Source organism: Oryzias melastigma, linkage group LG3, assembly GCF_002922805.2.
Source record: "Oryzias melastigma strain HK-1 linkage group LG3, ASM292280v2, whole genome shotgun sequence".
NCBI lineage: Eukaryota > Metazoa > Chordata > Actinopteri > Beloniformes > Adrianichthyidae > Oryzias > Oryzias melastigma.
Window position 1 is genome coordinate 27,962,728 of NC_050514.1, and position 12,900 is coordinate 27,975,627.

At 38.4% G+C, this 12,900-nt stretch overlaps 2 protein-coding genes across 3 annotated transcripts in view; one reads left to right on the top strand and one right to left on the bottom strand.

Moving 5' to 3' along the window:
• Positions 1-742: 742 nt before the first annotated feature.
• gpib (glucose-6-phosphate isomerase b) lies at positions 743-9,972 on the bottom strand. Its single transcript, XM_024295534.2, has 19 exons — positions 9,785-9,972; positions 9,055-9,369; positions 8,824-8,914; positions 8,571-8,639; positions 8,381-8,500; positions 8,220-8,303; positions 7,999-8,145; positions 6,271-6,342; positions 6,156-6,200; positions 6,016-6,069; positions 5,473-5,533; positions 4,046-4,089; positions 3,796-3,948; positions 3,542-3,671; positions 3,276-3,352; positions 2,887-3,015; positions 1,549-1,624; positions 1,173-1,239; positions 743-1,069 (listed from the first exon to the last, which is right to left on the bottom strand). Exons 2-19 carry the CDS (start codon positions 9,171-9,173, stop codon positions 946-948), a joined length of 1,662 nt encoding a protein of 553 aa, XP_024151302.1. The 5' UTR covers positions 9,174-9,369; positions 9,785-9,972; the 3' UTR covers positions 743-945.
• Positions 9,973-10,127: 155 nt separating this feature from the next.
• garre1 (granule associated Rac and RHOG effector 1) overlaps positions 10,128-12,900 on the top strand; it is a 39,173-nt gene continuing 36,400 nt past the window's right edge. The window contains exon 1 of one of the 2 annotated variants that reach the window (XR_002921729.2): positions 10,128-10,221. The gene's annotated coding sequence lies outside the window, so the exon portion shown is untranslated. The remainder of the gene's footprint in view (positions 10,222-12,900) is intronic. The other variant, XM_024295533.2, reaches the window with a different exon arrangement.

Consider the following 12,900-nt stretch of genomic DNA (forward strand, 5'->3'; position numbering starts at 1 on the left):
GCAGAAACTGGTCCAGGACCAGGAACTGCTCTTTGACCCATCTTTCAAGGTGGTCTCGGTTTATTTCCAATCGGACTTGATCTGGGTTTTCTCAGTCTGAATAGGCTCTGTGCTCGGAGTGGAACAACTGGACCAAAATGGCCACCGTAGCCGGCTTGTGGAGCAACAATGAGACACGGCGACTAATTGAAATGTAGTCGGATTAATGCAGCTCATTAAAAGAACTTTTAATGTGATACACATTGCTTTTCTGTGTTTTCACCAGAGACCATTCCCCGGAGCCCGGTGTGGCGTTCACCTGAGCCCCGTTCAGTAGTCAGCGTAACCGGCCCTAGCCACCTAGGCCAATTGCATTCTCCAGCACTCGAAAACTTGTGCTTTCCCGATGACCTTTATGTCATAAATCTTTATCAGTGTACCTTCTTAGCCGTCGCCTCCTTATGCACCACACTGTACCAAAGTAGCAATAAACAGTGCTGTACCTGACATTGATACAGACGAAATAATTAGTTTGATTAAATAAACTTTTCCGACAGTGTAAGACTTCCATTATTCTTTCTCTGGTTGCTTTGCTCCGCCCTCGTTAATCCTGGCCAATAACTGAAGAGATCTGTAGTAACATGGTTTTGTTGACAAGCTTTGGTTTAAAACATAAAAGTCCACTTGTCTGAATACAGACCAAACAAAAGGTTCAGAACCAAATTAAGCGGACTGACTTTTCCAGTCTGAATACACCCCAAGATGCTAAATGAAAGTGTTTATTTCATGTAACGGACATAAAAATGACAACACTCCAGACAGTCGTGACATTGATAATGAGAGCACAAACATCAGACAGCATCAGCTCGGCTGCGTGGGAGTGACCAGCTGCCTCCGCCAGACTCCCGTCCAGGCACAACCTGAGCTGCTAACGAAGTGACGTCAAGAGATTCGTTGGGCTTAGAATCAGGCAAAATTCTTTTTGAGGAAGTTTATGAGTCCGTTGGTGGAGGCGTCGTGGGAGTTGACCTCTGTGGCGTTGTTGAGCTCAGGTTCGATGTTCTTTGCGAGCTGTTTGCCCAGTTCGACTCTGGAGAAGATGAGAGGAAGGAGAGGAAATACAAATACAAAAGAATCAGAGACTTTTCATGTTCCTATGAAACCCGAAAAAAGCATTTAAAAAATGATCTTACCCCCACTGGTCAAAACTATTGATCTCCCACATCACACCCTGGACAAAGATCTTGTGCTCATACATTGCTGAAAATAGAGAAAAAAATAGAATCTAAGAACGCTTTTTTTAGACATTAAATTATGCTTTTAAGGCAGCAGAATTGAGCAGATGAACATTCAGTGCAGCATAAGGACTTACTCTGTCGCCCCAGGTATAAACAGACAGGTTGTTACTATGCAACAGAGTGCCAAGTCCTCACTGAACCTCTGATATCATGCTTAGGAATTTCATTATTTGAATTCTATTCATTTATTGCTTTTTTGTAGCTCGATTTGATTAAAAACTTCAACTATGCAAGGACAAGCTTGGTGCTTTTTTGGACTCATTAGCCTCACCTATAAGGGCTCCCAGTGTGTAAGGTGTCAGTTTCTTGAAAATGATTGAGTTTGTTGGTCTGTTTCCTTGAAAAACCTGCAGGTCAAAAGAGTCACAAATTACTTAATAACAGTATTGGATTTCACAGATACCTGGTTTCTGAAGGAGCCTCTGCTTTACATAAGTCGGCTTTTTATTTGTCGCATTCCTCAAATCACTGGCGGAGGAGTGGCAGCGTTCTGTCAGAAAACCAGCATGTCTTTGCCCTGAGTTTCTGTCTGACCAACCAGACTTCCATCTCCTCACTGACTCGTACCGTAAACGTTTGCCAAGTGTCGTCTAAGCAATAAGAAATGTCAAAAATGTTGCTCAATATCAGATCAAAGATTTTAAATTAAATTGTTCTTTTCTTTGGTGTAATATGTAAACACAATCGACAGCATTGGAGTTCCTTGTTTTCACCAAATTTATTACTTTTGCGAGGCATTTGGTGTATTTATGCTGCATTACAAAAGGGTATTTGGTCAAAATAGTTTAATGGTTTAGTTAAATAATAGGTTTTCTTCTTTTTGTCCCCTTTCATTTCCACCAAAGACTATAAAATATCGTGTAATTTATTGTTGTGTGCTGTGAAAATAAACAAACAAACAAACAAAAAGGTGATGGTGTTGCTAAATTAAGTGGAGTTCTGGATTATTATTAGGGATTTTGCCATTTGACATGTTTAAATGTGTATTTATTTACATGTTTTGTACTGTTGAGCTGCTTTAAAGTAAATTACAGTTGTGTCTGAAAAGGACAATACAGTTTTTGTATGTAAAATTTGATTTAAAATTTAAATTTAGCATCACTTTTGAGTAAATATTTTTTCTCTATGTTGTGCACTCTGAGATTTGATGCTAAGCCAAAATATAAACAGCCATATTTTTTATCTACACACTTTTTATAAACCTGAAATTTGCTGAAAACATTTGCAGGGAAAAGTATGTGACCTTGGTTTCTGTATGAAATGGACTTGTTTTTTTTATCTCTATTTAAATCACAATGATGGAGAAATACATTGTCTGATTAAATCACACCAAAATATGATTTTATGTCTTTATTGAACACAATAGTGTGTCCATTTTATGCGTAAAACCAAGTAATTCCAAAGGGTTCACATATTTTCTCCTTGCTGAACTCAATTTTAGAACATTGCAATGCTGACTTATGGCCACTAGATGGCACTCCAACGTGCTCTCAGTCTCCAACATGGATTTTTGACAATCCTTCCTCATGAATGAATGACTAACACATGATAAATGTCTCCGGATCAGTTTCTGCAATAGAAATGATACATTCATTTTTCTTGAATGTACCTTGTGTGGTAGGATTTTGTCCAGAGCTTCCCCACTCAGACCACTGGCTTCCAGCTCCTTCCTGGCCTCCTCGGTGGTCTTACCCTTCATCAGGGCTTCTGTCTGAGCCAGAAAGTTGGCCAACAGAATCTACAGGCAAAATAAACAACATTTTTAAAAAACTTTTTCTTTTTAAATATTTAATCAGATTAGAATATTATTTCTTTGGGGACTAAATTCATTTCAGTTATTACTTTAATATGTTAAGTCCAAAACACCCTAATTTTCTTTATTAATCTTTTTTTTTCTTATTTTAGAACAAAAGACTATGAAATAATACCACAAAAACTATAGAGACTGTTAAAAAAACACAGGTGTCGTGGGAACATGGACTCAAATGTCTCAGACACCTTGTGGTGCAGATTGTCTCTGATCGGATGCTGAGACTGAGCTGGAATCAGGAAGTCAGACGGCACCATCCGCGTTCCTGCAAACAAAAATCAGGTTAGTTCAGACGTTCTAACATTAACCTTCAGCGTGACAACTTGTAGCCTGAGGCTAACCAGTTTCTGTGTCTACATCCTAAAATAGATGAAATCTAAACAATAGTCATTGACTGAGTCATGGTATCTGTAATGCAGTGATTTCCCTTTTGGAGTCAGTCAGCTGGTGTTACCTTGGTGGATCAGCTGGTAGAAAGCATGCTGTCCATTTGTGCCAGGTTCTCCCCACACGATGGGCCCGGTGTGATAGTTCACTCGCGCTCCGTGGTTGGTGATGTACTTTCCATTTGACTCCATGTCACCCTGGATGGTAAAAACTTCAATATTTCTGCTCAAATCAAAAACTACATTTCTGTCTCTAAACTATCCAATAGACCAGGGGGTCCCCAAACTTTTTCTTATGAGGGCCACAGCTGTGGAGACACACCTGCTGGAAGTATGCAGTGAAGCGGTGCATGTACTGGTCATAGGGCAGCATGGCGTGGGTCTCTGTGTGGAAGAAGTTGATATACCAGATTCCCAGCAGAGCCAGCAGGACGGGAGCGTTTTTCTCCAGGGGAGCAGTTCGAAAGTGTTTGTCCTGCAGCCGGGAAAAGAGAGACTATTTACTTTTCTGAACATTTTAGGAGTTTTTTTTCTTCTTCTTCTTTGTAAGAGTTTGTTAATGATATGCATACCATCCAGTGAGCTCCTGACAGAAGCTTCTCAAAGTTGTCAAAACCTGATGAATAAAAAGTAACAGGTTAACATGGCTTTATTCTTTTTAACCCTGGATCATTCTTGCTATAAAAGGTTACACCATCACTTTTTCATTTTTATACCCAATACAAAGTCATAAAAAAATAGATAGAAATATGTGATAAATTGATTAGTTTTCTTTTATTTTCAACTGTGGTTTATGTAACAAAATGGAAAATAATAGATCACTTCAGTAGAAAAAGTACAATAAGTACAACGAGCCTTTGAAACGCATTTAAAGAACAACTCCAGGGAAATGACAGTTTTAAGACATGTTCTTGTGGCATTTTTCTCATGATGGAGGACATAAATCAAGAAAATTAGCTTTGAAATTGCATTTTTGGTGTTTTTAACATGTTCTTGTGGCATTTTTCACACAATGGAGGACATAAATTAAGAAAACTGGCTTCAAAATTGCATTTCAGGCTATTTCTTCTTTTATTCAAGTCTAACTGTACTCCTCTTTACATGGCACATATGGGGTCTAACTATAAAGCAGCAAGCATGCAAAACCTGCAGGTTGCCAACAATAATGCCTTTAGGATTTAGTCAAAACAACCACGATGGTACAGAGCTACAGAAATGCTGGTTGGTGAAGGAGTTAACACTCTTCAAACGCTTTTAAGACACTTAATTTAAGGTTTTACGCAACCTCTAAATGCTTCTAAAAATATAATTATTTTAGTGCTCACAAACATTAGAAACATCAGTCCCCAATATACTGGTATAAATGTCTATTTTAAAGTTTCCTCTTTATCACAATTATTGTTCATAGTTTGGTGATTTTAATCTATACGACTGGCTTTAATGTTTCTCTATCTTTTATATATGGTTGTTTGGACCTCGAGTCTGTAAAAAAAAAATTGTATTTATACATTTAAATCGTGAATCAGGAGCACACGAAAAAATATTGCTTGAAAAAATGTATAGATGCCACATAGAAGATACGCCAAAAGCTTCTTCCTCTTAGCTCTCAGCAACGGTAAGGGGAAGAGGGGCGGGGTTGTTCTGCGGCAAATGTACCACCCACAACTCAGAGGTGAATTTCTTTTGAACTACTCCAGATCTGCAAAAACTAGAAAATCAGAGTTGTTGTGATTTTGGCTAAAAATGACAGTCATAATTCAAAAACCACTGAGTGTTTTTACTAAAAAAAGATGGGACTTAAACATTCAAATAAGGTCAATATTAGATCAACCATAAGGGTTATTTCCACATTTAAAATATATCCTGAGGTTTCATCCAAAATGTAAGCCTATCTGACCTTTAATTAATGGTTCTTTTGTGAACATTTTGACCGTAATGGTAAAAAAAAAACATTTACCACAGCTGCAATGGACTAAAAAGCAGTTAAAGCAGTTCATACCAATATGCAAGGCGATAGCCATTCCAATAGCAGACCACAGGGAGAAACGACCACCAACCCACTGAAAGAGAAAATCAGCAATGTCATCAAAACAGGCCTAAACTGATGGTTTAATGCAGAACAGGACAAAAATTGCACTATTTTGTGATTTAGCAAGAATTTCAGCTCCACTTTTTCTTTTTCTTTCACTATCAGTGTCAGATCAGGCAGGATAATCTGGACAGTCCGTAACATAAAGGACACTTCAGAGCTTTTAAATACCAACAATGCAGCTAAAAGCAGCAGCCTGACCTTTGATGTGGCTCGGCCTTCACGGTAACCTCTGCAGGAGGAAAGGTTGCTACCAATAATAACCCAATCTAAAGAGAGGGGCTTCTGATTACCCAGCAGCTGCTCTCCTGAGTCTGTCCCTCCCCACTTCACAGGTCAAAAGTCTAGAGTATTTATAGGCTCACACTCATGTCTCTCAAACCAGAGTGGGGATAAAAAATAAAAAAAAAAACGTGCATGGATTTGGGATTGTACGGCTGAAAGGACACTTACATCCCAGAACTCAAACATGTTCGCTGTGTCAATGCCAAAGTCCTTCACTTTGGGCTGAAAGGGAGGCAGAGAAAAGCAGATTTAAACACTGACATGCCAGGTGAAGCTTTCTTCTGTAAATAAAAACTGATATAACTTACACCGTTTGTGGACAGAGCCACAAAGTGTTTGGCAACTGCAGCTTTCTGTAGAAACAAAATAGATTCAGAATTAAGTCAGATATATCATGTTTTCTCTGGTACAGTGTGCACTCACATCTTTGGCGTGCTCCAGGAACCAGGCTTTGGCTGACTCGGCATTGGTAATGGTTTCCTGGGTAGTAAACGTCTGTAAATGGAGAATTTGGGAGAAAACATGTCATTATAGTTTGATGAAATCATCCACTGACAAAAGATGAGCAATCTACATTTGCAAAGAAAGAAGAGTTGTGTCCTCTTTTAGACCACAAATCTATTGTTTAAATACCTGAACGTTTAAAAAAGTCTCTCTGTGCTTTAACATTTTAAAAATTATTATTAATATTCAATTAATAATATCCCAGAATATCTCCAAAGCAGTTTGAAAGTATTTATCTTTTTTCTCACTCAAAGATAAAAAAACTCACTAAATTCATTTCTCAGATTGGATAAAATCCTTTCTTGAGGTTTAAAATATTTCATAAAGAAAAGGACTGTCACGGTTTCAAGACCCACTCTGGTGAAAATCATGTTTTTAGCATGTTCTGGTGAGATTTTTCTGATGATGGAGAACATATTCTTTTTATTTAATAGTAAATAAAATGCAGATTGAGAAATTGGGATGTAGAAAACATGCCTCCTGAAAGAGTTCTCAGCAATGGGAAGAGGGGGCGGGGCTGCTCTGCACCAGTGGTCCCACCCACAAAAAATTTCTAGGAAACTCTGCAGAAACAAAATCCTAAACATCATAATCAAAAAACAATAAAAAGTTGCATCACCTGCGATAATGCTCGTTTGAACGCTTTTTGCTGAATATAGTCGCGAAGCTTTTTGCTGACAAAGGTGACCCAATTTATCGTAATTTCTGAAGGGATTCGCTGAAAATGTAAAAGCTATTTACAAAATGTTAAATTTTGTAAAAAAAATAAAATAATAAAAAAAAAGAAGAGAAAAAAAAAAGACTGGAAATTTCTTGAACTATGAAAGAGCGCTAAAGTTGACCTAAATTTCTGAAAAAAATTTAATAAAATTACTTAAAAAACCCAAATAAATGCCAATTTTGAAAAAAATATTTAGTGTGTTCCTTAAATATGAGTTAAACTCCAAGTTAGCCCAAAAAAACCTCAGTGGATGCCAAATTAGCCAAAAGAAGCTAGCTTGTTGCTTAGCTAAACTCCAAAATAACCTAAAATTCCTCAGGAAACAGAATTAACCAAAAATAGAAGCTAAACTTTAAATTAGCCTATAAAAACCTCAGTAGATAACAAATTAGCCAAAAAAGTTAGCATGTTGCTAGGTAAACTCCAATATTTTTGAAAGCTCAAGAGTTTAAAAGACGAAAAAGTTGCCGATTAATATATTTAAAGGCTTGTTGCTAATCTGCTTAAAAATTTGAAATGTGAAGACTTTCTCATTCATTTCCTATGGGGCATATTTTTCTCAATATTTCAAAAACTATATAGTTTATGAATACCAAAGAGCAGTAATGTCCTGAAAGAGCTAAACGTTTTGATTCCAAGATTGGTGAAATTGCTGAAAGTGTGACTGGGTTTTTACAAGCCAAAAAACATACGGAAAGGAGCAGAAGAATCACTATTGTGTGAATACTAAGCAATCACACAACTAGTGGGAATGCTTTTAACCCTTTAACACCTGAGGAGTCGCCGGCGACGCTTAAACACAAAATTTGAATTATGTTGATTGCATTAACAATTGAAAAATTACAGTAAATCAAAGAACATAAACACTGGAGCTCCTGTGTTAAAGGGCTTAAATAATGATCAGAGTGGGGCATAAAAAGTACTACCTTGGATGCGATGATGAAGAGGGTGGTTTCAGCATTTAGCTGAGCCAGGGTTTTGGCTATGTGAGTTCCATCGATGTTGGACACAAACCAAACCCGAGGTCCACCCTTCGAGTATGGCTTCAGGGCCTCCGTCACCATCAGTGGACCCTGAGGTTCAAGCCAGAGAGACACAGACATTGGTGTGTATTCTAGCAACGTAATCAGTAGACGGTTACACTTACGAGGTCTGATCCTCCGATCCCAACATTAACAACATCTGTGATGGCCTTTCCGGTGAAGCCCTTCCACTCACCACTGCGAACCCTCTGCAAACATTTTATGGGTGTTTTAGAATCCAAAGTTTTCCGGATTGCTACTACAACGCTGATTGATGTGCACGCACGTGACAGAAGCTCTTCATCTTGTCCAGAACCTTGTTGACCTCTGGCATCACATCTTTCCCCTCAACCATTATGGGAGTGTTGGAGCGGTTCCTCAGAGCCACGTGGAGCACAGCACGGCCCTTCAGACAGCAAAAGATTATTAAGTTACTAATTTTAACAAAAAGTGGTTAAAATATTTCCATGAAGAACCTCAGTGAAGTTGATCTTGTCTCCAGTGAACATCTTCTCTCTGGCAGCTTCGATTCCTCTGGACTTGCCCTGAAGGAAACAATAGTACTTGCTTCGTCTTAAAAAAAAAAACTACACAGCTTTGAAAAGTTAATACACATAAAAATGAGCTGTTTTAGTAGTAAATAAGGAAAAAGGACAACAACATGTTGCAAAAACAGTTTAGAAGAATTCCTTTAAGGGGCAAAAATCCTTCAGCTTTAAGACGAATTACCAGGTCAATCAGCATTTTCATGACTTCATCTGTGATGAGGTTCTTGGAGTAATCCAAAAGAATGTCACCGTCTTCAGTGTTCAGTGTGAGGCTGTCCAGACACAAAAGGACAACAAAAATATGGCAGACCACAAAACAACCATAAAGGCAGCTTTTAAAACATAATTTTGTGCCTGGGACAAAGCTAAACCTTCTCCTTTATTTACAGACAAAAAGCCGATATTTGCATACCTGAACTTTCTGAATCTTTCCTTGTCAGCCTCGAACATGTGCCTCATGTTGAGGTTCAGGGCATGGGCTGTGTACCAGTGCTGCAGCTTTTCAAAGTTGGGGTCCTGAGTGAGTCCCATGCTGATGTCCAGAGGGGAGGCTGGCTCTGTTCCTTTGCTCTCAACTATCCTGGCTGAGTGAAGCTGGGCTGGTCGGGGGGACAGTTTTTTGCAGTCCAGATTCACACTTGCCCCTCCCACACGAGGGGTTCAGCTCTCGGGGATTGTGTTTGACACTTGTTCACACTGGCATGCAGGGCTACAGTGCAGCAGGAGCCTTTAAAAAAGCAAACTTGCTAATTAAATGCATGGATTTCTGTTGTACATATATGCCTAATAAAGATATTTGTTGCACAGCTTAAAACATGCACATATTATAATTTGATTAAATGAAACTGTATAAGGAAAATTCTCAAAACATCTTTTTTATATTTGGATTTTCAAAATGTAATCAATTAGACACCATTCGGTTTCCAAAAAACCTACTACAGCTGTTTTAAAACGGTTTGTATTGGTAGTTTGAGGAACAACAAGTTCACGAAATACAGTAGAAACAAAGATGAAACAGCAAAGATAAGCTTTACAGTTTTGCAAGCATTATATGGCAAAAATTACGTAAAAATGCCCGTGCTGACAGGAGACTCCCCAATACAGCTTTTACACGAAGATGAGACAGCTGTAATATCACTTACCAAACAGCAGAGGGCGACAAATTGTCAGTTTAATGGTCTTCTCGTAAAAGTGTTTCCCGTTTACATTTTTTTTAAAAGAAATTGAATATTACATATTTTTATATACGAACAGCTTTAGATATGTATTTGTGACTTACTTTATTATTCAAAAAATATTATTTTATCAATATACGTTTTTTTTTTTTACAATATGTTTATATAAAAATAAAAATAAACTAAAAATGTGTTAAAAAAAAAAAAAAACAAGACACACCCCCCTCCAAAAGAAAAAAATGTTATTGGATTTATTTTGGAAAACTTTTACTTTTACATATAACATGTCAGCTGGTTTTATTGCGAAAGGTCTACCGGAAGTGCCTGGTGTTATTGACGCTCGCTGTTCAGCGGTCACACACAGCCAGGGAATTCGCTGTCAAGAGGGTGGATGCCTGGAGCTGGTGAGCGATGCTTTGATTAACTCAACGCCTTCATGTTTTCTTGTGTTTTAATCGAAGCCGGTCGTTGCTGTCGGTGATAGTGGTGGCACGCGCTGTTTACAGTCTGTAAGGCGGCACCGCCGGAGCGTACATGAGCTCGTGCTGCCTGCAGTCGTGTCGCAGAAGACTAGCTGGACAGCTAATAGTAGCTTAGCTTCATAGCTAGCCTGCTTAATACCAATGCATCGCAGATGCATTAATTATCGGACGCACCTTGCTCGAACGCCATTGTTTACGTTTTTTCCTCGCTAAAATATTAATCGAGCTTCACAGCCACACACATTGACATGGTTTCCCACGCCACTGCCGTTCTTATGAATGTCGACTCTCAGATTCATAGATCTGTACACCGACCCAGCGTGATGTCTGCTGATGAAGTGCCTCCGCCGAGCAAATGAGGAGCGTCTGGCGCTAGCGTTTGTTTCTGTTGTCATTCGGATAGTTGTGAATGACCGCGGGCGCCGCTTCGGGTTCGGTCTTAACAACCTTAAGCCGCCACGGGGCAGGTAAGGCGGGAGTTAAGAAGCTTTAGCTCCAGCAGCAAACCTCGACCCCCGAACCCGAGGCGGTATCTGTCTGAAGTTTCTGCTGTTGACCCTCCCCACCGAACAGAACCGGAATGTTGGTTAGACAAGCAGACGACAACCGCCTCATTCCTCTCCTGCTATTCTAGTACATTTGGCTTTAAAAAGTGCCTTATCTCGCTCCTTTGAGTCGTGTGTCAGTCACTTTTGGTCCGGAGTCCCAAAACTGTGTTTGGGTTCTCCTACTCCACACTCCTGAAAGGTTCTGGGTTCTTCATGCATGGAGGTCGTTCCAGCCGTATTAATAGCCGCGACGGTGCTTCCATAACCAAGTCACTGGACCCTCAGAGTTTCGATGAAACCAGCTAACTTAACCTCCTCTACACACATTCATAAACTATTTAGCCATATTTTGAAAGCACAACCAACAGTATGGTTACATTTGTACATTGTTTGTATTATTTAAAACAATGTTTTTCCTCCATTAAAGACAATTTTGACTTTTGATGTCACAATCTAAAATCTTAACTGATTTTCTCCAATGGTGGTTCTTCTGTTCTTAAAGTCCGATCAACTTTTGATCCATTAGAAAGGTGTTTCATTAAAAATTCAGCTCTAAGTTGTTGGTGGTTTTTTTGGCGTGGTGTGAGCCTGCCAACACTCCCCATCATCTCTTTGGGAATTCCCTCCCTGAACCAAAACTTCTACAAAACAATGTCTGCATTTCTTCACTCCTCACTACATAGTGCACTATATAGTTTTGTAGTGCCGTCTGAATCTACAATTCCAAAATCTATTCCCCTAGAAATTTCCCAGAAGTCTTTATGAAAAACCACTGTGCATCAATGCTCACTAGATTTGGGAATATGGAAAATTGAACAATTTGAACAATTTTGGTGAAAAAAAGCTCTTTATTTTATAAACCATCAACTTTTTTATGATCAGAACACAGTGGATTCTTAAAAAGTTGTTGTAAAATGCTTGTATTGATTTAGAATTTCACTTTGTGAAATGGTGACGTCATATTTGTCGTTTTAAAAAAAAGTAGAGCACACGGCTCTAAATTGCTTTCAAATGATATATAGTTTTTTCTAGTTAGGAATTCGAACGTAGTCTATATAGTCTTGTACTATAAAGTGACCTCTATTTTAAAAGCCATTTGGATGCTATTCTCACAACTTTTTTTTAATGGCAAATATGACATAATTGATTTAACAAAGTAACAACTTATTAAATACAACTATTTTATGAATACTTTATGAATCCTTTGTGTTCTAACATAAATCAAATCAAAATTGTTCAAATGCAGTGCATTGTGGTTAATACTCCTCAGTCTAGTGAGGATTGTTGCACACTGTTTTTTTGCAGAGACTTCTGGGAAATTTCTAGGACATAGGATTTTGGAATTGTAGATTCAGACATTCTACAACAATAAAACAGAACTATATAGTAAGTATATAAGAAATTTGGACCAAACCAAAGTTTATCCTGCTAGCTTACACACTGTCAGAACCTCGAGCTTACATTAACATTGCAACAAAAATGGTGAACAATATTGGAGCTATCCAGCCTTACAGTTTTGATTCAGATGACAACACCGGTGAGGCAGACGTTCATGAATCAATTAGTCTGTAAGTGGATGCATCGGAATGGAGTGGAGCAGGGAACACACAACCTATCAATTGTAGAAGCTTTCCAAAGACATTTTATTGTTTGATTCACAACGATTTGCATAAAGAAACATTTAATTTTCTTTATATATGTCCATGAGAAAAAACCCACAAGAACCTGTTAACATTTTTCATTGGAGTGGGCCTTTTTATTTAGCAGTTGAAGAAATAATAACACTGTTCTGTTATAGTTGTAGATGTCCTTCCTGTTGGAAACTTTTGCAATAAAAGTTGCTGCTTTGCTACAGCCAGAGTTTGGCAAACACTCAAGATCGCAGTAATTGATCGTATCAGAACACCTCGCTCTCATAGAGTATATGAGTCACTCAGGAAACGAATATCGCCTTTTGTTTACTCAAATACATTGTTTTGGTTTCTGGTGTGGATCATAGATGTTTTCATTGTTTTTTTTTCCTCAACGAAACCTTAAGATTTAACGCGGCCAT

Bases quoted from the DNA above. Each gene is read 5' to 3' on its own strand.
- gpib (XM_024295534.2), bottom strand. From the start codon at position 9,173: ATGGGACTCACTCAGGACCCCAACTTTGAAAAGCTGCAGCACTGGTAC. The intron at 3,672-3,795 runs GTGTGTCTCCAC...TTTACCATCCAG, and splicing joins TCACTGCATACTTCCAGCAG to GGTGACATGGAGTCAAATGG. The intron at 1,240-1,548 runs GTGAGGCTAATG...CTCTATTTTCAG, and splicing joins CACACTGGGAGCCCTTATAG to CAATGTATGAGCACAAGATC.